The 27,520-nt window shown below is 36.4% G+C and overlaps 1 protein-coding gene across 8 annotated transcripts in view; it reads left to right on the forward strand.

Moving 5' to 3' along the window:
- LOC131036882 (uncharacterized) overlaps window positions 1-27,520 on the forward strand; it is a 222,540-nt gene that overhangs the window by 45,949 nt on the left and 149,071 nt on the right. For all 8 annotated transcript variants that reach the window (XM_057968889.2, XM_057968890.2, XM_057968892.2 and 5 more), the window contains 4 exons: window positions 175-284; window positions 444-565; window positions 17,044-17,152; window positions 23,393-23,591. In XM_057968889.2, the coding sequence (XP_057824872.2) occupies window positions 175-284; window positions 444-565; window positions 17,044-17,152; window positions 23,393-23,591 (540 nt within the window). The remainder of the gene's footprint in view (window positions 1-174; window positions 285-443; window positions 566-17,043; window positions 17,153-23,392; window positions 23,592-27,520) is intronic.

The raw sequence follows: 27,520 nt of genomic DNA on the forward strand, positions 1-27,520 counted from the left end.
TTGTCTACATTCAGAGTTATGTATGAGCTCACATTTTGTCATTTCTATAGTTGCATATTTCAGCTTGACGTCTCTTATTTGAGTAGGATTGAGAATGTTTTGTTATGTGACCTTTTTATTTTTTCTATTTATACACCTGTTTATAAACCTTGTTTCTGCACATTGATTTTGCAGAATAGTTTCTTCAATTATTCTGAATATTATGGCACTCTTCAGAAGTTATGGAAGTTAATCTTAAATCAGCCTGCACATGTTAAGGCAAATCTTCTCTTAGCTCTGCAAAGGTGTGTTAAGATGGTTTTCTAGGTTGGATCTTATTTAATAGTTCTGTCTGATTAAGATTTGAGATTATTTAGAGAGAAATTTTGATCAGGTTGAATATCTCTTATTGATGCTCCATTCAACATCTTTTGCCTGATCACTAAAAGGTTGATTTTCACCAGCTATGACAGAGATCAGTTGGAACGGCTTTTAGCTACTGTTCAGCAATTCATCACAATTCTGGTCTATGAGACTCCTATTAATGACAAAGTTGAAGCAGGAGTGCAGATTCTTGAGTTTCTTTGTATCCATTAATGCAATTATTATCAGTGTTTAGTCCAAGATAAATTTCATCGATCTGAGTCTTAAATTTACACCATATTTTTATTGGAAATAATTTTACAAATGTGTCATTGCAGTTCTTGCAATCTAATTATGATATTGATCTTCATTTACAATAATTTACATTGGATATGCTGTTATTTTTGTGCTTTTTCTTCTGTCATATGTATTTCTAAGTGTTCTTAATTGTTCTCTTTTAATCATGAAAAACAAGCCATTTCCAGGTTGACTTCTTATTCCATACTTTGTTGATGCTTGAAGTTTTCTTTTGCTTGATGCTATTCTAAGGGAGGCATAAGAGGGTGCCTACATGGTATGATTTTGACTGGCCTGTTCTACAGATGCTCTGGTTGCTACACTGCCTGTTATGACACTTCTGATGGGTATTCTAGATTATGCTGGATACGTGTTCGGCCATGCTAAGTTGGCAGTGAGTTACATCAATTCAGTTACTGTCAATTGCTATAATTTTTTACTCAAAATTTGCAGCCATAGAGAACTGGTAGCCTGAGCAAAATTTTGCTTCATTCCATCCCAATGTTCTATCTGTCTGCACTTATTTCAGAGGAATAAGAGATATTTGCAATCTAGAAACCTTTTTGTTCAGAAAACTTTATTACTAGGACTAGCTGTAATTCTATGTCCTAGGATATGTCATGGTTAACTATCCCTGGGGTCTTGCTGCTTTGATACATTTGAACTTACTTTTGCTCTAGCTTGAAGGACACAAATTATTGGTATATTCATTATAGTGATTTCTATTATTCTCACAAAAGTGATCCAGGCAATGAAAGGACACTTCATATTTGTATTAAAAGTTTTAGACATTTACATAATTTCATTGCATATAAATTATATAATACTAGTCTAGCAAAGTACCCAGTAACAAATTTTAGAGACACCTCTTGTTCTTTCTCTAACCAGACCTATAACTGTATCAAGATAAAAATCAAACAAGTTGGTGTTGCGAGGGAAATAGTAGTTTTCTTTTCTATTAAGAAATTCAGCCTTTGGGATCTCCAAGTTATCCATCCTATCATAACTTATTTCTTTGTATATTAGTCCACCATCCCTCTATGGATCCAAAATAGGTCTTGGTTCTGGCCGGGTACGCCCAGGATACCATCTGGGCACCTTGTGGGTCCTGCACCCATAGGGAACTTGGAGTGCCCAGGCAGTAGCTTGGGCATACCCGGGATGAACCTGAATGTAATATATGGATCAAAATGCTTACACCAATATATTGCAAATTCTCACAATTTTTCAATTTAGTCATTTCATCAAACAATTTGAATAAAAATGTTTGTGGTAGTTTTCTGATTTACAAACACTTGGAACCATGAGTTTTTTTGGGAACGTGTTATCTTCATAGTGCACTTTTCATATTCATAAATATATTGGAACATTAAACCAAACAAGTTCTCATTCACACCATGATTGGGAATGTCCAGAAACAAAATTAGAATTTGCTGCTGGAATATCTACTACAAAAATATAGTAGTTACTACTCTCTAATCATTAGTGACAGCAGCAGATGTTACATTGAAGTGCAGCTGATGCAAGCTGTCTAATATGCAAGTGCTGGAACCTTTCACAACTCTGATTGAAATCTCTCCAAGATCTGCTCTAGCATCCAAATGTGCTTACGAATCCCACATCACCTCAAAATCAGACACCAATCTCCCAAAAGACCCATGCTCGCTAAGAAACAAGTGCAACCTGCATAAACCTCTACACAACTTCCCTATTCCACTTCAAATCGCTAAGCTTGGCTGTCTATAAGGGTTGCGGCCAGCAAGAATACATTCCCACAACTTTCTTCTAGGCAGCAATATGTTTGACTAGGTCTACCTTTTGTGTCTTGAGTGCCACATCACTCCTTTAGACTCCCAAGATGTGTATGGAACCCTTTCAATAAGCTGCATCCCTCAGTGATAATGTTGCGCTAGCTTTAGGAAAGCCAAAATAAAGGTGCAAAAATTATTTTAAGGTTTACAAGCCTCCTAGAAAATTCATTGACCCGTTTTGAGATTAACAGTAGCCTCAGAAGAAATTATCAATTCGTTATGAGATTGCCTTAGCTAAAGCTGGTTCCTTTGTTGTGGAGACATCAACTATGATCTGGTTGCTAAATTATCTGAAGAGGCTAGAGAACATGGAGCCGTCTCGTTGGCCGAAAATGTTGGTAGAAGAGAAATTAGTTAGAATAAGTGGATGAACAAAATTACAAGTGGATGCATAGGTGGAATATCAACATAAAAGAGTGTCAAAATAACAATGGGGCAATTGGAAAGTATGTGCAAGAAAAAGTTAGAAAAAGCATGTGGATAGAGCAACTAGGGAGGGAAAGAGAATACTATATCAAGCTTTTCAATCCCTCATATGACCATGCACAAAAGAACTATAAAGGAGCAAAAATTATATGGAAAGCAAAAATCTTAATGTCTTAGTGAGGAACTAGTTCACACCAGTTGATGTGCGAAACCATAAGGTGAACGGTGCCTAAAGAAGAGAGGGCAGATAGAATATGCTGCTAATGTACTTTGGAGCTGGTGGAGATGGAAGGGCACTATGTCATGGAGTGTCTGACTTATAAGGACATTTGGGTCAACTACATTGATATTTTAACTGTGGGTTGCTTGAGTAACTTGTTTGAAGAAGAAAGGATAACAATAATTGCTAAATACTTGATCAGGATTCATAGGAGAGGATCCAAGATCAAAAAGGAAAGGTAGATCAAATAGTCGTGGTGTTGGCGGTCAATTTGCTTTTGGTCTTTTTTTTTGTACTATTGGTTACCTGTAGGTTCCATAGGCTGTTTGGCCTTGTGGACGTTATTGAAAACCTTCATTTGTTCATTTGCAAATAGTACAGCTCCTATTGTAGGCAGAATAAAGGGTACAATTGGATAATACTTAAGCAAATAAAATATGCTATTTTATTTTCTTCATTCATAGCATCCACACATCTTTGTCCAATCTCACTTACATGCACAACACTAATAAATTGATTTTTTTGCCTACAATTTATACTTGGAGATCTGAAGTCAGCAACAATAAACAACACCCTATAAATATGTATTGATCTACTCACTTGTGAACCATGTATCAATTCATCGAGGATTGATTAAGTGGGTTTTCTTCCACAAACCAATCTTCACCTTAGGGATTTCATCCTAGGCTGAAAAGTTGAACAACTGAGATTACTACAGAGGGTTCCTCCCAAAACAATCTAGAATAATGAAACGAGATTCAACAATCCTCCTTTTAAAACCTTCCTAGAACTTTACGAAAATTTAATTATAAAATTTCTTTTTTTTCAAATATTAATTTTTTTTCTTGTATAAGTGACATTATAATATTTTGTTTTATTTTTGGCCCTAGGCAAAGTCTTTAAAAAATGAAATGTTAAAGTTATAAACGTAATTAATTAAATAAAAGTTGCCATAAAAATTAATTTGGACTTGTCCTTTCCAAAACATTGCTAGCAATTTGAACTTGTATGCCAGTTCCAAGATCCCAAATAAACTTGAAGAATGCTCCATCATACCTTTGCTACACCATTTTGATACAATTGAACCCAACAATTTTTTCATTCTCTTTTACATTGTGAAGCAATTCATTAATCATGTAAATCCCTAGATCCTTAAGCCAAATTGGGATTTATCTATTCCCAATGTTTGTTGGCTTCTACTGCACCACACTAATTACAGCTAGAATACCAATGTGCTGAAATGAAGTTAAGGTAGCCAAACAAATTCCTACATCTGTTTTGTTTGTAGTTTTAGTTTTCTTTTTGTGTGTCCCGATTTTGGCTCACCGGATCTTGTGGAGTTGGATTCTACTTGAAGACTTGATCATCTTTCTTACTTTCAAACCGCATCTCATTTGGATCACTTTTCGGCAAGATATCGCCACCGGTTTCAATGACAGTTTCTTGTTACCGGTTGCCCGAGACCTATTCTAGTGATCTACCGGAACCCATTCGGAAGCTTGTGGAGCCTTGAGCGTTGATCTCGATGTTTCTTCGTGTGTGGTTGACCTTCTACATTTCATCCTTTGGATTTTCCGGAGGAATCTCTTGGCAGAGGCCGACCTTGTTCATTTTTCACGTTAGATCTTGTTCTTCTGGTTTTGATCCCTTTTGGGCCGACTAGATCCTTTGGATCGACATATATATTTGTAATCATGCTTTAGAATGTAATCGATCGGAATCAATCAAAATATCAAATAGATAGACTGTGCCTAGAAGATAGATCTTTCGATTCAAGGTCTTGGTTGTGACATATTCTACCAGGCCTGTGTGCCGGTATGTTGTAACCCGGTTGTTACCGGTTGGATGTAATCAATTTTCATGCAATAAAACTATCTGTTTTGCATTGCCTCCATCATATCTGTGTGTTTCCGTTGTGTTTACTCTTGCTGACCGGTCCGAATTGATCTCCTTGAGGTCCCTCCTCACTGGTGACTGCTACAAGTAGTATCAGAGTGAAGTTTCGTTCCAGAGGTTGAGTGTCTTGAAATTTTGTTGTGGGGTGGCAGATTGCAGATCCGACTTGCAATTGCAGAGGACTAGCGTGAATCAATGGCACGAAGAGGAACTAGGAATGGTGGAGCACATGGGAATGCAGACCCCGCTGTGATGGAGATGTTGTGAGGAATAGCAGCCTGGTTAGAAGCCGTGGGGACAGCCCAGAGAAGAGGCCAAAGCAAAGTTCTTGAACCAAGGATTCTACCCAAACTGGAGGTGAGATGTAGATTTTGAAAGAATTCGCTCTTGTACTATTGGAAGGGTCAGGAGCGAATTTGATCCTCTAGGCTCAATTCATACTCCTTTTCACTTAGCTTTGTCTTAGACTTGAACTTTCAATCCCTCTCTCTTGAAGAAATCATTGATTTGACCCCCAAAAAGGCCTAAAAGAAGGATTTCGCTTTGGAACTTGGCCAAGGATAGGACCTATAATGAAATTCGCTCTGGACCCTCTCCAAGGATATAATGAAATTCGCCCTGGACCCTCTCCAAGGACAAGACCTATAATGAAATTTGCCCTGGACCCTCTCCAAGGACAAGACCTATAATGAAATTCGCTCTGGACCCTCTCCAAGGACAAGACCTATGATGAAATTCGCTCTGGACCCTTTGGAAGGGTTAGGAGCGAATTTGGCATTTAGTCTCAAATTCATTATTTCCTTTGCTTCAATTCACTTCTCAAGGCAAGTATACATCAACCCTTTCTCAACCACACCATAAGAACAAAGATTTTGACCCCAAACAAGGATTAAATAGGCGTTTAGGAAAATTCGCTCTGGACCCTCTGGAAGGGTCAGGAGCTTAGATGAAATTCGCTCTAGACCCTTTGAGAGGGTCAGGAGCGAAATTCATATTTTCACTCAATTTATCCTTCATTTTACTTTTGTTTTGACCTTGGTCTATGCTAGGAAGGCATCCTAAGGGTTTTCCTTGCTCAAATTTGGGATCAAAGCACAATCCTTGGCAAATTCGCTTGTGTACCTGTTGTGACCATTTCACACATCGCCCCATTAAAATGGGGACCCCCTCTTTTTGCTTGTTTTTGCTCGTCCTTCTCTTTGCTTTTTAGGGTTTTTGTTTAGTATGTCAGTCGTCTGGACTAGGGTCTGGCCTTAGGGTTCCCGTTTTAGTGTTTTCAGGCCAGAGTCCAGTCAATCTTGAGAGCTATTGAGCTTCCTCCCGTAGGATGCAGTTTTGAATAGGGTGAATTCGTCAGGTGGTCAAGTGAATCTATCTAGTTTCAGTCGGAATTTTGAATACAAAGTCCAATTTTTGCCTAAGTGTTGATGATGGGATTGTGAATCTTTGCCCAGGTGATTTTTGACCAAATTTTGAAAATTTTGATAATTGATTCTGGGTATTGGAAAGGTCTTATTGTTGCCTTGTCAAGTGATTAAACCCTTGAAATCGTGATATTTTGGCTTGTGGAAGCAAAATCGCTCCTGTCCCTCAGTCATGGACCAAGGCGAAAATGATGTTTTATGCATCTTGATTGTTAATTTGTTTCATTTGTCTTGTGCAGGGTCGCCAGGAGATGCGTTTGAACGCAAATTGAAAGATTTGGAAGATTTTTTGAAGCTTAAAATGGCGAACTTTTGGAGTTTGAAGACAAATCGCTCCTGTCCCTCACTGAAGGACCGGAGCTTGTTTCTCAAAATTTTACTGTCCTTGCAGGATCAAGATGATCTATGGATTGGAAGAGATAAAGGGAGGCATGTTCTTTCCGTTGAATATAATTTGAAGAATTTCGCAAACATGGAAATGTGCCAGGAGCAAAAATCGCTCCTGTCCCTCACCGAAGGATCGGAGCTTAAAATCCAACATTGCCTTATCCTTGCAAGATTTCAACAATTTCGCGATTTGAGGAGAACCAAGGAAGTACATCTTGTCAGTTGAATATAATTTGGAAATGTCATCATGAGGAAAATTAGACCTAAATGCAAAATCGCTCCTATCCCTCAGCCAGGGACCAGGGCGAACTTTAATGGTAGCTCCCGTCCCTCTCCCAGGGACCAGAGCGAATTTCCTTATAGGGCAAAATTTGGGCGAAGATCAAGTAAGTTTTAAGTTTGAAGCAGGTAAAGAAGGTGTAACGGACCCATTGAAGACAAATTGAAGATTGCAAGACACCAAAGCGAGGCCCATATTTGCCTAGGCGCTCCTGTCCCTCAGTCAGGGACCAGAGCGATTTTTTTCCTTAGACCAATTTCTCAACAAGATAAAACGAATGCCATGCCAAGGATAAGTGAAAGGAGGCGCAACGAGTCCGTTGAAGACAAATTTGGAAGTTAGCAAAGCACGATTGAGCCTACAAGTACAAAATCGCTCCTGTCCCTCACCCAGGGACCAGGGCGAAATATTAGTTATGTGGCCTTTCCTCCAAGTTTTAAGTCATTCCAAGTCAGGGTACAAGGAAGCAATGATGTTTGGAACGCCTCGACAAAGAATGAAGTTACAAAGATCGCCAAAGATGAAGGATTTGCACTATATGCCCAAGTTCGCTCCTTTCCCTCAGTCAGGGACCAGAGTGAAATCTCTAGATGAGCTTAATTTTTGAATATCAATTTCATTTCATACGTTCAAGAAGGATCAAAGGACATTGTTTTACATTGTGAAGGCAATTGCGAGTTGATAGGAACAAGGATGAGCCCAAGACACCAAGGATCGCTCCTGTCCCTCACCAAGGGACCAAGGCGAAAATCATTCAAACATCAAATATGCCTAGTTAAGGACAAGTAAATTATGCGTGCAATGAAGGGATAACGTTGTTACTTGCCTCGTGATGAAGATTGGTGATCAAAGAAATAAGGATCAAGGAGAAAAGCAAAGTTCGCTCCTGTCCCTCACCAAGGGACCAGGGCGATATTAACCTTAAGAGGCATTTATCCGCAAAGTTGAATCGATCAAGCTCGAGATACCCAACGAAGATGCCAGTTTCCACGTGGAGAAGGTTGTTTTGAACATAAAAGGCAAGAGAATCAAGGCTAAAATGCTAATTCGCTCCTGTCCCTCTCCCAGGGACCAGAGCGATATGGTTTGTATTTTTCATCTCCCAAATTTTGGCGCTAATGACATTTTTCAAATTATATTAAATGCTAAGATCGATGAAATTTGAAATATTTAATTAAGTTAGCATTTAAAAAATTGCGCAAAACATTTAAATTAATTATTTGTTGCCTTTAAAAAATCGAATTAATTAAAAACGAAGGCATTAAATGAATTAATTATTAATTTAAATAAAATTAAATTGGGGCGCTTGGGTCTTATTTTTCATATTTTAAATAAAGTCGGCCCTTGATTTTTATTTGAAATTTGTTTTAATTGCCTTATTTTACAAAGTCGGCCTAGAGGTAAATGAGAGGGTGAGCGCCTATAAAGGGGAGGTAAATTATTTCATTTTCAAATCATCATTTAAAGCATCCTTTGCATGCGAAATATCAAGAAGACAAGGAAGTGCGAAATTATCATTAAAGAGGTGTGCGAATTGTGTTTAAGAGTGCGAATTTCATCAAGGATACAAGGTGCGAACATCATCAAAAGGAGTGCGAGTTTGGTTGGAGTTGAGCGAACTTGCCATCAAGACATTGAAGACCCCCCAAAGGTGGCGAAGTTGCTAAGGAGGACGTTCACTTGAGAGAGATCATGTTGAAGTCATCAAACATTGATTTTTGCCTAGGCGAATTTCTTAATTTTGCATTTTAGAGTTAAGCTCTCAAGAAAGGTATGGCGAAATCTTCTCTTATTTTGAATTTTGATCGTCATGGCCTTAAATTTTGAATTTTGAAAATTTGAATTTCAGTAGCTCAATCGTATTTAGGAAATGATAACTCAAAGACTTATCATGAAGTTTCCTAAATTTAATCTCTAATCTATAGTTATACCTTGCAAAATCTATTACTTATTATGAAATGTTGTGTAGGTGTTACAATGGCGACCCCAAAGACGGGAGCATCCACCAGTCGTCCAGCTCTTATGAAGGAAGACCAAAAGAACGAAGAACTGGAGACCAAGATCGTGTCTAAATGGAGCAACATCGGAGATACCAACTTGGGCAACTTTAGTACGAAGAAGTTTCAAGAGGTCCCTTACATTGGCAAGCCATCACCTGTCGCCAGGAGGATAATTGAAAGTGGCATCATTAAGGCGGCTGGCTTCCCTCCAGCAGTACAGTGCCATGAGTTGATGATCGAGTGTGCTCGTCATTATGATCCACAGTCTAGAACGATCGTGTCCAAGGAGGGAAACACTTTAGCTTATCTTTCAGAAGAAGCTATAAGTGAGGCTTTCCATCTTCCAGAGCACAGAGATATGGTCTACAAAAGCATAGAAGGAGCCAAGTCCATGTACGAAGATGATCCAGATGCTTGCCTAAGCATCATCAACAAGAATTGGTTACTTAAGAGTCGTCCTCGCCTGAGCAAGATCCCGAACACACCACATAGGATCGATTTCCAGGAGGAGTACAGAGATTTGATAACGATGCTCAACCGAGTCACAGGATCCCCTCAAGCCTTCTATTTTGAGAAGTGGATGTTCTACTTCATCCAAGTGATAGTTCAGGGAAAAGGAACAATTCATTGGGCTAGAATGATTAGCCATTGCTTGGACGTACAGTTAAGGAGACTGAAGGCTACCAAATCCTTCCACATGAGTTCATACGTCATATATGCCTTGATCAGGAGCTTTGAGTACGCAGGACTACCTCACAGAGGAGTGATTGGAAGAGGACCCGATGAGGTCAGAGTTTGTGATTCCTATGTTCATTTGCATCATCCGCCAGGAAGCAACTACAAGTTAGTTAATGATACCTTCACGATGAACATCACAAGGACGTTGCAAGGTGGGATTCACAGACTATCTCAGGATGCACAGGAACTAGTAAAGAGGTACGGTGCTTGGTTTATCCAATTTCCGAAATTTACTTATATCAGAGTTCATGGATGTCCTTCACCTCCATACATGTTGCCGAGATATCCGACAGACAGAATAGTGTTACTTGAGGTAACAAGACAGTTGGCGGCTTATGCGAAGGCATTCAGACACAGACATGGAAATGGAGTTCCTGTACCTATCATATTGGGCAATTCAGTTGAGGTATGTCCTAATGCTCTAGCCATGGATGACGCAGAGGAGTTAGCTTTATATTCTTTTTCATTCTTTGCCTTGAGAGAGAGCTTTGATCCACATGGATATATAGAGGAGACAATCGGTAGGAAGTTTAAGCATGAGTTTCAGATAGAAGATTTTATGATGAATCTCTTAGACGATCTTGAAATGAAAAGAAAGATGCATTCTAGATTGCCTTTGGATTTCATCAGGAAATGCAGGATTTACAGAGTGGCCGACCAATCTCAGGACAGTGGCAGACATCTCCAATCATCCTATGATCGAGAAAGCAAAACAGTGAGGTTAGATTGGAATGAGCCCGAGGTTGTGGATCTAGATGCTTTGATGGCTCCAGTCTTGTCTTGTACTTCAGATGGGTTGATGTGCAGCATCAGAAGTTGAGAGAACAGGGCATAGCTATGACTTTCACCTTGGAGGAGAGACCAGCTGAAGGTGGAGCCAGTGTAAGCGAAGGCAATCCTAATCCTAGAAATACAAGCGAAGGCAACCTTCGAAGCGCAAGTGAAGGCAATCTCCATCCAAGAGGCTCGAAGAGGAAAGAGAGACCTGAAAAAAGAGAATCTTCCAAGAAGAAGCAAGAGGCCAATCGAGATCGTTCATCCGGTACGTCTTCTCGACAAGAAAAGAGGACATTTGAGATAGAGGAGTCTATGGAATCAATGGTACAGAATGATAAGGAAGGACAGGCACCAGGTGGATCTCTCCAAGACAATGAGTTGCATGAAGATAGAGAAGATAATGAAGTAACATCTCCTCCCAGAGAAGAAGAATTGCTCAAGGAAATACAGGTTAAAGAGACAAGATCTGCCATCTCAGATTGGTTGAAGGAAAGATTAACGAAGGTGATTGTGATCGAGGACGAGGACAATGTGATTAATTTGGAGAGCCTTGTTGGACATTCCCAGGAAGTGACAGAGAAGAGAAAGGCTACCAAGATGTCCAAGATGATTAGAGATGAGACTGGATCCAGAAAATTGCAGATAGCTACACCGGCAGTGGATAAGTATGAAGGTGAGATCCTTGCAGAGGAATATGATGTAGAAACATTTGAGCTTGGTCCATCCACAGCCGAACAGACGATGGATGATGCCACCGATTCATTTGAGGCATTGAAAGACAAGCTTAGAGAAGAAATGGAAAAGAATAGAAAGCTTGAGAGAGAGGTCGGTGCATGAAGAACATATTTCAGCCATCTCAATCAGCCTTTAGGACGACAGGATCCAGCGAGATCTCCTGTGCAGGAACTTCCCCTTCAATCAATTGGTGAGGCAGAGAGATTTAGGAGTTTGGTCCAGCTTATGAGCTCATGGATTGACAAATCTCATACAGTTGCCGTGGAATTTGCAACAAGGATGATGAAGACCATTCATAGGGCTATCCAGGTTCTTGAGATCATCCACAACTTGATGATAACAGTAGCCGCTTTTGCTCATACCAAAGATGTTATCATTCCTGTCTTGCAAGTAATCAGACAAACATCAAGGAAGGTCTTAGCGCAGGAAAAGATCATGGATGGAGGACCTCACAGTTTACTTCAGTGGTCAACCTTACTCTAGATGAAGGAAGTTCTCTTCGAGGACATCAGTACTAGATGTAGCCATGTTCAGGAGGTTATCCACCCGATCCAGGACAAAGTATTTGAGGTACTACGTACCATTCTTGGCAGGAGGATCGAAGTTGAGACAGATGTGGATTTGCAGGAATTGGAGGATAGAATCAAGGTCATCTTTTGCAAAGATGCTAATGTTATCACAGATGAGCAACGGGACCAGATGTTTGCTACCATGCTCCTGATTGAAAAGACTAAGGAACTTGAACCTGGATGGGACGCTGCTCTTCTCAAGGCATTTGATCAGGTCATCCACTTAGAAGAAAGAATGAGGAATCTTCCCGAGATTCCAATTGTTGAGATCGAAGGAATCGTATCAAGATTCATTGCATATGCTAAAAAGGAGCATTGGAAAGGGAATAAGATTCTAGATGAGAGGTTGTTATAGATGACATGGCACCTTAATTGTCATTGGTCTATGTCTCCTAGATTTTTGTGCCAAATTTAATATTTGGCTATGCATTTAATATTGTTCAGTAAAAAGGGGGCTATTTGTAATAAACCCTAATTAGGGTTTAGGTGTCATAATCTTGGCCATTGATCTTCTTTCAATCTGGACCGTTCATTGTAATTGAGGATGCTATTTATACCCTCATTTCTTTTCATTTTGCAATCAATCAGAGAGTTAGAAATTATTGATGTATTAGAGAATTAGAGAGATTAGAGTTTAGAAGCAATTTACTTTTGTAGCAAGATTGAGCTTTGAGAAAGGAATTCAAATAATTGTTGTACATGATGGCTTTGAGATCAATAAAATATTGAAGTTATGGTGTTTTATTGCTATTCTTGTGGTTATCTTCATGGTTGTGCACTTTCTTGAATCATTCTCAATCAAAGTAGTGTTTTAGTTCGAAGGACAAAGTGTTGGACTTGATCTTTGGTAGGATTCACTATCCAAACCACTAGCTTCTTGCTGATTGTAGGAACGCCTTGCGTGGTCGACTGGAGATATTTGAATCGCTTAAACCTTCAATCGTTGTTGTATCCTGGATATGTACCTTTTTGGTAGTGTCCTTGATCTTTGATGTATTGAAAAATCATTTGTTACCTTAGAAGATCGCATCAATTTCAATTGAGTTGTTAATTTATGGCAATATTGAAGTTGGTAGAATTTTGCCAAGTCTCATCCACATTAAGTCATTCTTAGGGTTAGACTAGATTAGACCTCTTGCAAACCCTACTCTTTTGACATTCTTTGAAAGCTTGTTTAGTTTAGGAAATTCTTCGGCGACGTAAGGCCCCTTGATGACACAGCAATCACAACGACCACTGGTGCTTATCCACACGTAGAGACCCTACTAAAAAGAACATTGGAGTCATCCTAACTGATCCTTCTTGCGATATCTTCAGTAGTTAGCGACTTTATTCAAGAGAGGATAAGATGCCTTTGGGTATTTTATTTTGTGTATGATTGTGTACAAAATACACGTCAACAGTACCCTTGGAAGGTACATGATCTCAAGAGGAATTCGTTCTGGACCCTTTGGAAGGGTTAGGAGCAAAATTTGACATGTTAGTCTCTCCATCAGGATTCATGTTAGTCATTCTTATAGTTTAAGTTATATTCCATATATATTGTCAGGATGTTTGAGAGTGGTTTCAGACCTCTAGGAGTTATAATGCAAAATCTAGTTTTTGGAGGATTCTTCAATTTTCCAGACAGTCAAATTTGAGGATCAGGATGACATTCCAGACAGCCAAATTTGAGGACATTTGAGGATCAGGATGACATTCCAGACTTCTTAAGGCGAATTCGCTCTGTTCTTGATGTAAGGGATGTGACCTAGGAGGACATTATGCATTCAACCAAGGTTTGATTTAGCAACTTGAAGTGCGACCGGATAGTACACAAAAAACATCCTAGGAATGATCTAAATAACCCCTAATCACTCTATTGACCTGACCTCTTGAGGAGATCCACCTGACTCAATCCCTTCAATGCAAAGGCTAAGACACTAAAACGACTAACAACAAAACCAAAAGGGCTAACCCCAGAAAGCAAAAAGTAGGGGTCCCCATTTGCAGTGGTGCGATGTGTGAATACGTCACAACATGTCCCAACATTCCAGGTACTTCTAGGCTCTGATTCATCCCTGTGGGATTGTTCCGACTGCTATGTTCCAGTGCTTTCCTTGCATTCTCGGCCACACACACATCCTCTACACGTCTACCTCCAACGTCCCAACACTCCAGGTACTTCTAGGCTCTGACTCATCCCTGTGCTTCCTTCGGCCGAGGGTTGGTGGATCACCTAATCACTTGGTCTTGACCACCCTGTGGCCTCTTCTCACCTTTATTGGGGTCTATGGGCATGAATCACTCAAGGCTGACCCGAGTTTTTTTAAAGGCAATGACACCAAAATGTTTGTTGCTATATCTGATAAATTAAGTACATGAAATATTAATACAAATGATAATGCATACCGGACACGACAATAAAATATCTCTTTATTCGCACATGCAATTATTATAGAGAAGAAGATTAGAGATGGTCGACCAAGGATTACAATTGACCTAACTATTCCCTACCACCTTCCTTGGTGGTACACAACATATTTAAAGGACCCGACGGTTGTCGAGAGGAACACAACCATCAACCAACTGACACATTAACTACCTGAGAGTGACAACCCACTTAATATAAACAATTAATACATTGGTAGATAACAAATATTATCAAATATAACAATAGACATTTTATGCCACTTCACACAACTACATCTAATACCCATGTCTAACCACCACAAAATTCCACACCTAGCAATACTTATAATATATATTATCAAACCTCCATAGAGAGGCATGCCATCTTCAAGCTACTGCGAACACCAAAACGATGCCTAGAAACTAACAATATGATGAATCTTCACCAAACAATTGGAGAACAACAATTTTTTAAATTATCAAAACTTCAACCTGCAAAGTAGATATATCTTTCACACTCCACAAAACTTTGAAATCCAATCCAATAAATGCACTTGTGAATCTGGTGTGAATCCACCAAGGTTGGCTGAAATATGCTTTGTCTAGTCAACCAAGAACATGGGTTTTCATCCTAGGGTTCGTTGAACTGAAAGCACAAGCTCACAAAGAAACTCTCCAAGAAATAACAAGTCAAGAATGAATTACTTTTTGGCTCTCAAACTCTTTTATATCCCATCTTCGAGAGAATCACATAATTTTCTTTTCTTTTATTTCATATTCTTGCTCATAAAGTTACCCACTATATAAATTTCTTAATAACATAATAGACTTTTATCTTGCACCTTCTCTTGCATTACTGTCTATGCACCTTTGTGAATGATAAATTCTTTTGATCTTTGACAATGAAGTCTTCAATGATGCGTGTTTTTCTATATGTATGAGTTTGAGGTTTAATTCAAAAACCATTGAATGCATGATTGATCATACATCTTGCACATCGAAACTTCTTTGTTTAGGTAGACACCTTTGTATTGCATTTGAGACTTTTATGTGCATCTCTTTTAGGCACTTGCTTTATCGTACAATTATTTAAACTTGGTTTGAGTAGATTATCTTCATGCCCACATGCACCTGCATACATTGAATTATGAATGAAATTCTTTCACTTAGGCATGTGCTATATATATTGGATTTGCTTAATTTACAATTGAGTTTCATCTATAAGAAGTTTGTATTTGTGTACATACAACCATCATATGAAAACATTTCAAAGCCCTCGTTGAGGTGTGCACTTCTCAATAACATTCTAGACTATGAATTTCATATTTTTTCTTGAATGCTAGTGCACCTCAATGTGTGCAACTTTATTTCAAATGTTGGACAAAAGCTTCCCTTTTATAGTTGTGCACATACGAATGTAGAAATCAATCTTTTGCTTCAATCAGGCACAGACTTCACGATTCCAATTCCTTGTTTTCTTTATATAGGTGCACAACTAAATATGCGATTTCAAAACTAACCTTGAGTTTTCTTCCCTTGTTAGGTGCTCACTTGACAATGCCTTTTTACTTTCAGTGGAAATAGAGTTTCCTTTATTGAGGTGCTTAGCTCAATATGCATTTTGGACTTAAACTAAAAAACTTGGCTCTTCTTAAGATAATTTCATTCTTTGTAGTGAGATTCCTGACCTAGAGGTTTGAAGTTGTATTCCCTTCACAAAGGTGCTTTTAAAAAAGGGATTCTGACCTTTTTCTTTGTAACATCATCTCCTTCATAGAGCTGTGCCCTTGACCTCCTACCTTAGCCATTTTTGTTGACAAAAAAACCATCTTTCTTTTGATAGGGAGTGTCTCCTCAAGCAGGTGTACATTCAACATTGTGGTTGCTTTTCAACTTTGAAATTCACTGTCTTTGATCACCCTCCATTCTTCGCCTTGTTGAATTTGTTTGAACGTCATTTTTGCTGATTTACAAAGATACAAAGAGGAACAACAAAACATGACATGAAAAACTTGAAATATGACTGTTTGAATGGATTAAGACACAAGGTTTCAACTTTAAAACTAGGCATAGCACAATTTGTTTTTACGGGTACATATAGTTTGATGACATTGGTTTGTTATGTGAAGTCATCAAGTTTGGTGGATAATTTATGCAATAGGTTTGGCATGAATCCATGGAAGAATCCAACTTTATCATGAAGAAATATTTTTGGGAAATTACAACAAGACTAGGTTCTCATCTTTGTTTGAACATCTAAACTTCTAGACACACACGCTTACAAGTCAGGCATTCAACAACCCCTTGCATCTAACCTGTTAAGGAAGCAACTAAATTGATAAAAGGATAACTGTGTCATGGGACACATGTTTCTTAGGTTTAACAGAAGAATTTGTTATTGTATCTGTCTAGATTTGCAACTATTTATTTATTTGTTTTATACTTGTTTGCATATATTACATGCATGAACTGTTGAGGCCATACATGCCATCTACCCCTTCATCTCCGTAGCCCCAACTCATGACTGCATGTAAAATATATTAGTGATTTAAAATTTTGCTATAGTGACATTATATTTAATTGATACCAACCAAGATTACCATGGTTATTATTCCCGACATATATGGGTTGTGAGATTAGTGTAGAGATGGAGAATGGGGTGGATGCAGAGTTATGTATTAGAAGTGAAATGTATAGGAATGATCAGCTATTAAATCTGCATGTTAAAATTCTTTAATTCTTCAAATCAGATAGAGTAAATGAGAAATCTCAAGTTGTCGATCATATGTTCTTCTACAATGATGCAGTAAACAGTGAGGACTTCAACATTGTAGCTGACTTCAAAATTTGGATGGAAAGGTATTTATCCAATGGTGTTTTCACTTTATGTATTTCAGTTTCTTTCACCATCTTTCAGATGGTACTTTTGTCTGGAAAGGATAGATGAGAATTAATTGCTTTGGATGCCACCAAAATACAACTCTTTTGAATTTCTTTTACATGTGATCCAGGATTAGGGCTCTGCTGAGTTACACTTATTATGTTTTAATGTCTGCTATCTTGTTCACATCACTCTAGTTCACTCTTATTCTTGAAGAAATATTAGTCAACTGCTGAAGTCTTTCTTCAGTGTTTATATAAATTGCATCACGGAAAGTAAGATTGCCTGCATATTATCTTTGAGCTGGGTAAGAGTACATTAGATGATGTTGACTCATTAATTAACGTAATATCAAAATTTCATCTGGGTCATATAGCAGAAAATGTCTGCAGTCAGTGAAATATAATGTATATATTCACAAGACAATTTTGTTGAATTTGTCATTGATGTCAAAGATACTTATAGACGTCCCTCTTTAAGCAAGCAAACAGATTAGTACATATTTACACTTGCTGTTATGGCCAACCATCTTAGGCATGAAATGAATTTAAGATTATATATTTGTTCTTTTTTTGAAGGCCAACCTAGAGGGGTGAAGCGCCCAGCTTTGGGCAAGGACAATAAATAAATAAAAATGAGATTTATTGGTGCTGGTCGACCTGATCCAAGGGTTATAACCATTGGGGGGGAAAAGGCACTTTCAAGGTGTATGAATAAGAATTATTTGGAGGTCATTTAAGTATCAATTCATTGCAATATCATTCTGAGTTTTAGCAGACCTGCTTGTGTATGAATGGAGAAAGGTTTATTGCAGCAATTATTCATCATATATTTGGGCAGACTTGTGAAGACATGTTAGTGAAGATATTTAAGGCAATATTATGCAAAGAGTGTGAAGGAATATTTCAGATTTGTGAGCATACTTTTGAAGATTATTATGCAGATCTGCGTGAGGGTTCGAGAGCAGAATTTCAAGGCAGATTTGTGTGAAGTTGTGGGCAGATTTTGAAGGCCTTGAAGGGATCTAGTGCAGATCTAAATATAATAATCTTTTTATTTCTCAAAGGTTGGTGCCTTCTAATTATCAATTTCAGGAGGTTGGTGCCTCATACTCAAAGAGATTGGAGACTCTTGCTGAGTTGGTGCTCAGTGGAGGCGATTGGTGTCTCTTGTGGGTTGGTGCCTCATACTCAAAGAGATCGGAGTCTCTTGCTGAGTTGGTGCTCAGTGGAGGGATTATTGTCTCTTGTGGGTTGGTGCCTATGAAGTATAGTTGTTAGAATGAATAATGTCTTGTACCTAGTAAAGGTCTTGTACTTTGTAATTTCCTAGTGGGGACTTATTCACATGTTATATTAACTTAGGTTGTAGGTGTCATTTCTAGAAGTTAGTTACAATGGTGTCATGTACATCTCTTTTACTTTTAGCTCAACACCCAAACACAAAACTCAGTCCTTTGCAATATGGGTCTTACAATACAATAAGATGGGGGATAGTTTATTTTAGCTCAACTTGCTAAGCTTTCTTGGTTTGCATCTAGTGTTTAATGCATTATTGCTTGACCTTAAGTTTCTAACACTGTTGAACACATCAAATGTTGCTGAGCATTTACAAATCACATATTTGAAACCAGACAATTTCACTCTAGTTGCTACTAATCAGATCATTGATATAGTGGTCAAAAGAGATGAAAAATCAATAAATTACACTCTTTTAGATGGTGAAGGCATGACAATTTCAGCATCATGGAAAGTTGTTTGCTAGGGAGCAAATTCAATAAAAAATTGCCGGTGCAACAACTAGGAGCAATAGGGACTCTTATTTCTCAAGGACAAATGGTTTTGAGAACATCTTGAGTTGTTAAATGGACACCACCAAATAAAATTTTAGAAAATATTTGGAAATCAATTTTTTTTGTATTTTCTATGTTTCCATAATTTCCATTTTCTGGATGCTTTGAAGTGGAATTGCACCTTTTTCCAAGTTCCTTAATGGATTCCTTTAGAGTGCATTCAAAGAAATTAGGTTAGTTTATGACCTAAGCTATCCAACACATCCAAACATCAAATTTGGATAATTGGCTAGAACTTTTTATGATGATAAGTGCAGGAATTAAATAATTTGAACTGATATCTTTGGTTTTGTGTAATGTCCCCTACTAGGGTTTGGTCTAACTAAACCATAATTAATCTACTTCTATACATTTTGACTTAAAACTAACTTGAGTAGGAGATGAATCTAACTTAACACACCAACTATTACAACCCTTGCCAAAACAACACACGTAAAAATCTCTTCGAAGCACAATTGCAAACAATGATAAAGTATACAAATTATACATCATTATGTTTTATTACATTAATAGTATTTAACATTCCCCTCTTATGTCATATTAATTATATTGAATTAACAATATTATATTATATTATCAGCATCATATTGTATTAACAATATTATTATATTAACAGCAGATTATTGTATTAACAATATTATATTATATTAATAGCAGCCTATTATTAAATTGCTTTAATAATATTAAATTGTTTTAATAATATTACCAGCAAACCTCATATTCATACCTGTAGTGTTTCCCAGTCAATGTGATGGCTGATGTGTTCCTTATTTCCTCTTTTTTCTTATTCTCCAAAGAGATCTCGATCTCTTCTTAAAAATTCTGCTTACTCTCTTGGTGTATGCACTTACCTTCTTTTTTCACACCCAACACACCCCCCCGTATAGAAAATGGATTTGATATCCATTATATATGTTATCATGCTGAAGGGTTGCAATCCTTTAGACGTAAGAGATGTATTTTTTGTTAAGTGCACCTCTTCATGGCTATCTGATTAATTATCCCTTATCGCATCTTTTATGTTTCACTACGATTTGTTATTTTTTACTTGCTTTTGACTAATCACTATTGTTTGCTTCCATATAGTAATCGCTGATTATTATGGGCCATAATATGGTTGTTTGAATAGTAGCATACCAATAAATATTAAGATATAATTCTTTTCTTCGCTAATTCTTTGTGGGCCAACGTTACTTTGGCGGAGTGGCATTAATTGATGGCCCTTGCTTTTGGACTTTGACAGATCATTGTTTACGTGTATGGTTATATATCCTTATTATTCTTGATAATGTTTTATACGAACTTGCCTATGGTTATTTAAATATTATTTAACAGTAATTATTACTAATGTAAGTTAATATTTACTGTGGCTATTAATAATTATTGTGAATATTAGTTAATAATAATTATTGATTGTGATTATAAATGCAAATTAATATTTATTTAATAATTATTGTGAATGTTAGTTAACAATAATAATTATAGATTATGATTATAAAATGCAAATCAATATCTATTTAATAATTTATTATGAATATTGGTTTGTGAACAAATAAATAGTTTAGATCTTCTTCAAATAGAATGTATATACTCAAAATATAAGGGATATTACAAACTCAAAAACTTGGAGAAAATTGTAAAATTCCTCAACTTATATTTGTTTGAATGCCTCAGAAACATATCAGGAATTGTTTAATGCATGCAATCATTGTTGGTGTATTGTTGAACAGGAAACATTAATACACAGTTCTGGAGTAATACTAATATCTCAAGCCAAAGTCCACAAGTTACAGTCTCGGACTTAATTGTTCATTGAAATTACCTTAATATTATATATTAAATTATATATTAATATTATTAATTACATAATAAATGATAATTTATTATTATGATGAAGAATCACAAAATCTATTATTGATTACATCACTAGGATGTGGGTTTATGACAACCCTCTCACTTTAGAGGAAAATCGTGAAGTCTCATAAATGAGACGATTTTCCAATCTTATTCAATGTTAATTAATAAATGTTTTAATTATCGTATTTAGCTAATCACAATAATCCAATGTCAAAAGAGGGGTTATGACATTTTGTAATAAGTTAGTCCATATTTGATTATGTTTGTTTGCACCAAGAACCCTATTTTACTAAGCTTTATTGCTTTTGTATTGTTAAGGTATATAATAGCTGAATTTGAAGCATGCTAGCACTGTATACAGCATTTATCTGTCCTACAAAAGTTGCCCATTTTGTATATGCTATCAGCTATAAAAAAATCTAGTTTATTTAGCTATTCAATGAGTGTCAATTCTGTTTAATTTTCTTTTAGTAAAGTTGTTATTTATAATGCATTAAGTTCCTCAACTAGAGTATTCTCCCCTGAATTGCCAACTAATTTCATATTATCATTTCCAGGCATTTTGATTGCCTACCTATGATACTAAGATACCGGTTCTTGTCTAAAAGGGCTGGGTCCGGGTCCTGGTTCTTGCCCGGTCCTGGTCCGAGCCTGGTTCTCCCTAGGTTCCACCCGGGTCCTGCCCAGGTGGAACCCAGGGAGAACCAGGGCTGACCCGGGAGAACCAAGGCCCATGGGTTCCCAAAAACGGGGTCCACGGGTCACAAAAGACCAAAAATAATAAAAAAACACCTTTTTAAATTTTTTTTTAACATCTAAACCCTAATTTCGCCCCTTATGATGCATGAAATGCATCAAAACATTCATTCAACTCATTTCATTTGCATTTTAATATTTCATAAATTATATCATTGTAATAATCACATTGTATATTTCATATTAGTATGGATTGTATCATTGTAATAATCAATAATGGTATTGATAGTTTATAAATTATATAATTATATTTTATAACTTTTATGTTTGAATATATATATATATATATATATATATATATATAATGGTATTGATAGTTTATAAATTATATAATTATATTTTATAACTTTTATGTTTGAATATATATATATATATATATATGACATATGTATATGTATATATGTATATGTACGGACGTACCCGTACTCAAGGATTTTTTTTTTTTTTTTGTGCCGAATCCGCGAATCTGTACCCGTACCTGAATCGGTAACTTAGCTATGATACAAACATATTTGTAGGACAAATCTGGGTTGAGTGCTAACAGAAATATAGATTGCTTATGGGTCATTTTGAGGCATTTTTAGTGTGAAAATAACTGTGCTGAAGTGGTTTGGGGTTTAAATTTAAGTGGAAACTGGAAAGCATAGAAATTACATCCCAACATTCCTTTAAAGAAATAAATTCTATAAAAGAAACGCTAATTTGGAAAGAGAACCAATGTGGCATTCCGCATTACATAAAAACCAAATAGAATGTCAAAGGTTTGAATAATAGATGCTGTTGTGCATATGCAGAAATTATTTTTCCTTCACATGGAAAATGACTGGATGTTGAAAGACAGTGACTTTTATTTTCTCAGTTGAAATTAAAATATGCATTAAAAGTCAGATAATAATAACAAATTATATATTAGTGACAGCATAATTACTTTGTTTCTCCAGTAATGAAGATAAGTAGAAGAAAGGGATTTACAAGATAACTTGGAAGTTGTACAATACAATGCAACCCTGAATCAGCGTAAAGAATAGAAAGTCACTCTCCTTGAGATTAACAATACACACTGAAATTTCCTTTCTTATAATGATTATACAAGTCAAATATGGGATAAACACTTAAATACATGCTGCATTAACCCTTGAAATTATCAATATTTTGATGAATTAATATTAATGGTCAGGTAAAAGGATCAAATAGATATGTGAAAAACATTGATCATAGCTACACCATATATTAATCAATCGAGATATTCGGTTGGACATCAATTATCTTTTTCAAATTGCTGGATTTAATTGTAGATTAATCTCTTTACCTTAATATCCTGGGTGGTAATTTTGTTGCGAGTATCATTTTAAAGATTTCATATATGTTTTTCACATTGTTTACATGTTATTAAGTTTTCAGTTTTCTCATTTCCTAAATCTTTGGATATCATTTTCTAACCAAGAATGTAAATGTTTGTCCGATTTTGCAACTTAGATATCATGTATTGACTTATTTATTCAGCTAAATGAATGATATATGACCTAAAGTTCCTACACCACAATTTTATTGATGAAAGACAACCAATCATGGAGCTTCTAACATGTTTTGCAGATTCAATTTCTATTGTTGCAATGAGTGGAGATTATCTTCTGCAATCTTTCAATTCGAATATGGATTTGCAACATTGCTTTTTCAGAAATTGATTTAGCCTCTGGATTCAGTGTCTCCTTGTTTCTATCTTCTAATTTTTTGTTTTTATTGTTTTAAGCAGGAGTTCTTTCTCCTTCTGCAACTATCCTTTTGTATATGATACATCAAGCAAGAGTAAAATTTTGCAATTGGATTCCACTATGCAAATGCGTAATGAGTTTCAAGATGCCATATTTCGTTCTATCTTATTTGAGGGAACCTGCCCTTACTTGGTGCTTAGAGTGAGGAGAGAAAACTTAATTCGGGAAACTATATTGCAGGTATCCATATTATTCCAGTTGATACATTTTTAATACATGATATGTTGATTTCCTACATATTAGGTGCTATACTTTCAAATACATATGATATAAGGTTTCCTTTAATTTTCTTAAAGAATATTTGTCAAATCCAAAACATTTCAAATTAGGCATTTTTTTGACGCTTGAGGCTTAAGTTGGGCCTCTGCTTGCAATATTTTGGGTCCTTGTAAGTTTTTGTTTATATTTTCTTTATTTCCTTGCTTAGAGGTTCTTTCTGGTTTTGGTTCTTTTTTTAAAAGGCTTTTGAACTTATTATAATGTTTATTTAGTCCCCTTTTCTATATATGCAGTTAATAAGATTTATTTTGATTTGCCAAGGGATCTTCAACTTCTATCTAAGGCTTTTAGTTTAATCATACCTTGTTTGTTAATGATTAGTTGTTTGTACTTGGATTACAATCACGAACAAGAGAAACTTTACTGTTAGATCACAAAGAGAGTACAATAGTCAAGTGCAATGTTCTATTAGGTAAGGATTGATCTATAGTCTTCTTTAGGGAAGGTTATGTAATAAGACAAACCTACAATAGCCAAGGTTGCTAGGAGATTGATACTGGTATGGAAGGTGGGTATGGACATTGGTGAACCATTTAAAAAAATAGGAGCTACATACTTCAAGATATATATGTGTGTGTATAAATATATATGTATACATACACACACATATATGTATACACACATGCACACATAAATATATACACATGTATGCATGTTTTCTAAAATATTTGGTAGCTAGGCTTCAAACTTTGGTGCACTAATAAGCACAAGTTAATGTTTGGCACTTGCACCTCTCCAACTCAAAACACCTCTACATAGCAGCCTATGTGAGGTATTTTATCTTTCATTACATGTAGATTTTGCATCCTTTAGATGCATCTCGAATTCGACTTTTAAGAAATTATGATTGTTATTGCCTTGGAGTGTACATGTTAACTAGTGGTAAATTTAATGGCATCCTCTTGCAATCTATGAGCCTTACAAACTTTTGAGGAGAATTAATGATTGTAGTTTTAGGGTTTTTGGGGTTACTTTTAACTGTTTATAACTATTTAATCATTGAAATTTAAAAAAAAAGAAGTAAAAATAGGAAAAATTTGCTCGTTTTCCTCAAGTGCCTGCTAAATTTGCCCTGAATTCTTGTGGGATGGACTCGTAGGGAATTGACAGGATCTTGCCTAGGCCCACAAAGAACCGGATCCAGAACTTGATGATGTAGTCAAGATTGAGGGGGTCTTATCAAACTACCCAATCTTGCATCCTTTACATATCATTCCACCCACATAAAAACATTTGAGACAAAATGTGAAACATATCTTTATTATCAAATCCTTCAAGAAAAACTACATATATGGAAGATTACAACAAGAGACAATTCAGAAATTTTACAATCTTTCTAGGCACATCCTGCCTACTAGTCTTCAAAACCTCTTGTATTCGCATCTTCTTGGTTTCAATCATCTTTTAAATATGATCTCTACCTTCATCTTACAGCTCTCATGACTGCCTTAAACACCTCCAAAACACTTGCAAAACTCTTCTTTCTCTTCTTCTATCTTTCTCTTCTTATGTATGCTTTCTTGTTGGGATATTGAGCTTCGGTATGAACTTGAATATCACTCTATTTGTCGTTGGTGGTTATGAAGTCCTCCGATAGCTCTATAGGTCATTGGTCGAGGCTTCCTCATTTTGGGGTTTTGTGTAATCATCTACTTTTGGACTTCTCTGACATAAATAACTTCAACAAACTTTTGAACTTTGCCAAATTTAATGGTAAAAGCCATTAAACCCTTTGGTGATCTCTGACTTGACCAATTTTTTATGAAATTCCCTCCACACAAGGATGTCTTTAATATTTGATAGAATTCCTTTTGGAAGCAAGAACTACCAAACATCACCTAAACTAAATAGAATTGAGCTGGAACTTGAGAAAAAACTTGAAAAATGTTTTTGGACAATGTAGGATTTCACGTGTACCTGAATTCTCTTGCATCAGACACCTTGTGTAAGAAAAATGTTACATGAGTTGGAAATTGTTGAACATTTGACGGTGCATGGGACAGCTATCCCATGCTTGTTCTTTATCCAAATTTTCTCTTTATCCACTTGAGCTCTTCCACATTCTCTCTTCCACTCTTGTTTTCCATCCTCAACATACAGGTTGCCACAACTTGTCTTGCTCCATAAGTCTGATCCATGGCCTTCTTGAGAAAATTTGAAATACCCCAAGCATGACTTGGGATGTTTTGCCTCTAGACTTCCACTTCTCTAGTGATTACCTTCGGTCTTAATATTTTTCTTCCGTTCTTTATGCTGTTGTGCACAAAACTATTACCATTTCCACTATTCCCAATAGTAGTGTGCTTTAGAGAAACTTTCATGGAGCTATTCTCAATGCCCCTTGTCTCCTTCACTACTATTTTCTTGCACTGGAAGAAACTATAGAATTGTTTTCCTTTACTTTCTTCACCTTGTTTAGAGAACTCAAGACATATTTCTGACCATCCTTAACGATAGTGTACAAATTTCGTTTACCATCATGGACAACTTTCCTATCAAACTGGCAAGGTCTTTTTAACAAAACACAACAAGCATTCATTGACATCACATCACACAAGATTTCATTCTTATAGGACCCAATCTGAAAACTAACCAGACATTGCTCATCCACCATCAATTCATGTTGCTTTTGGAACCAAGAAACTTTATAAGGACAAGAATGTTTTCTCTTTTTCAAACCTATCTTTTCCACCATTTTCTCAAGAATTAAGTTATTAATATTACCACTTTCTCCAATTACTTTGCAACACTTACCTTTAGAAGAGATAGTTTGGAAGAGACATCTTCTCTAAGATCATCCATATGGTTTCACCAATACTTTCTTCAACATGAGAGATTCACCTTCCTTTGGCTCTTCATATTTCGATGATGCCACACTTTCCTCGTCCTCTTGCGCTAGATGATTTCTAGCTTTTCTTTTCTTGGTACCCTTTTATATTTGTGGGCACTCAAAGGCCCTATGGCTAGCTTCTCCACAATGGAAACATTTTCCTAAAAAAACCCTTTCTGTTGCTACCATGTCCTATTGAGTACTCCTTTCCTCTTGTTCTTTGCCCTGATTCCTTATTTCATTTAGTTTTGGTTTCTTTTCCATAGACTTGTTTCCCTTTACTGTTGTTTACTTGTCCTCTCTTTGTTGAGAATCTTCCTCTACTTAATAGAATTATTTTTCTGCATCCTCTATATCTTTTCTTCAATTTTCATGGCATACTAGTAAGCCTCTTTAGTCATAGTGATCTTCAACATACTCATCTCATCTTGATTATTGAATCTCAACCTGTTTATATATTTAGCTACCTTCTCCCTATCTATCATATGTTGTCTAGATCTAATTGCCATCTTGCAAAACTCCTGTGTAATCTTTCCCACTATCTTTTTGCTTCAAATTTAGCAGCTTTCTAAACAACTCCAATTCATATTCTCCAAGGATAAATTTTTCCTTCAACATAGCTACCATTTGAATCAATCTAGTTATCCTAGTCTTACCATTAGCAACTCTCTTTCTCTATAGTTCTCTCCACTAAAGTGCAACATGTCCTTAGAGTTTTGTTTGTGCCAACTTCACTCTTGTGGATCTCAAATTTCTTCCAAATCAAATTACTGATCTAATTCACCTATCCAATCTACCAAGTCATCAGGGTTCAATGCTTTAGAAAAATTATACACCCCCATTCAGATACTTTTACTAATCTTGACTAAATCTCTTAGGAATTGTTCTTCCCTAGCACAGCTGGCCGTTTGTTTTCTCTATCATGTTCATTAACCTCACTTTCTTCACAACTTGTGCTGTCGTTTAGCATTGCCAAGGTTTCTTCTTAGGCCTATAACTA

The sequence above is a fragment of the Cryptomeria japonica genome, chromosome 2 (genome assembly GCF_030272615.1).
Source record: "Cryptomeria japonica chromosome 2, Sugi_1.0, whole genome shotgun sequence".
Taxonomy (NCBI): Eukaryota; Viridiplantae; Streptophyta; class Pinopsida; order Cupressales; family Cupressaceae; genus Cryptomeria; species Cryptomeria japonica.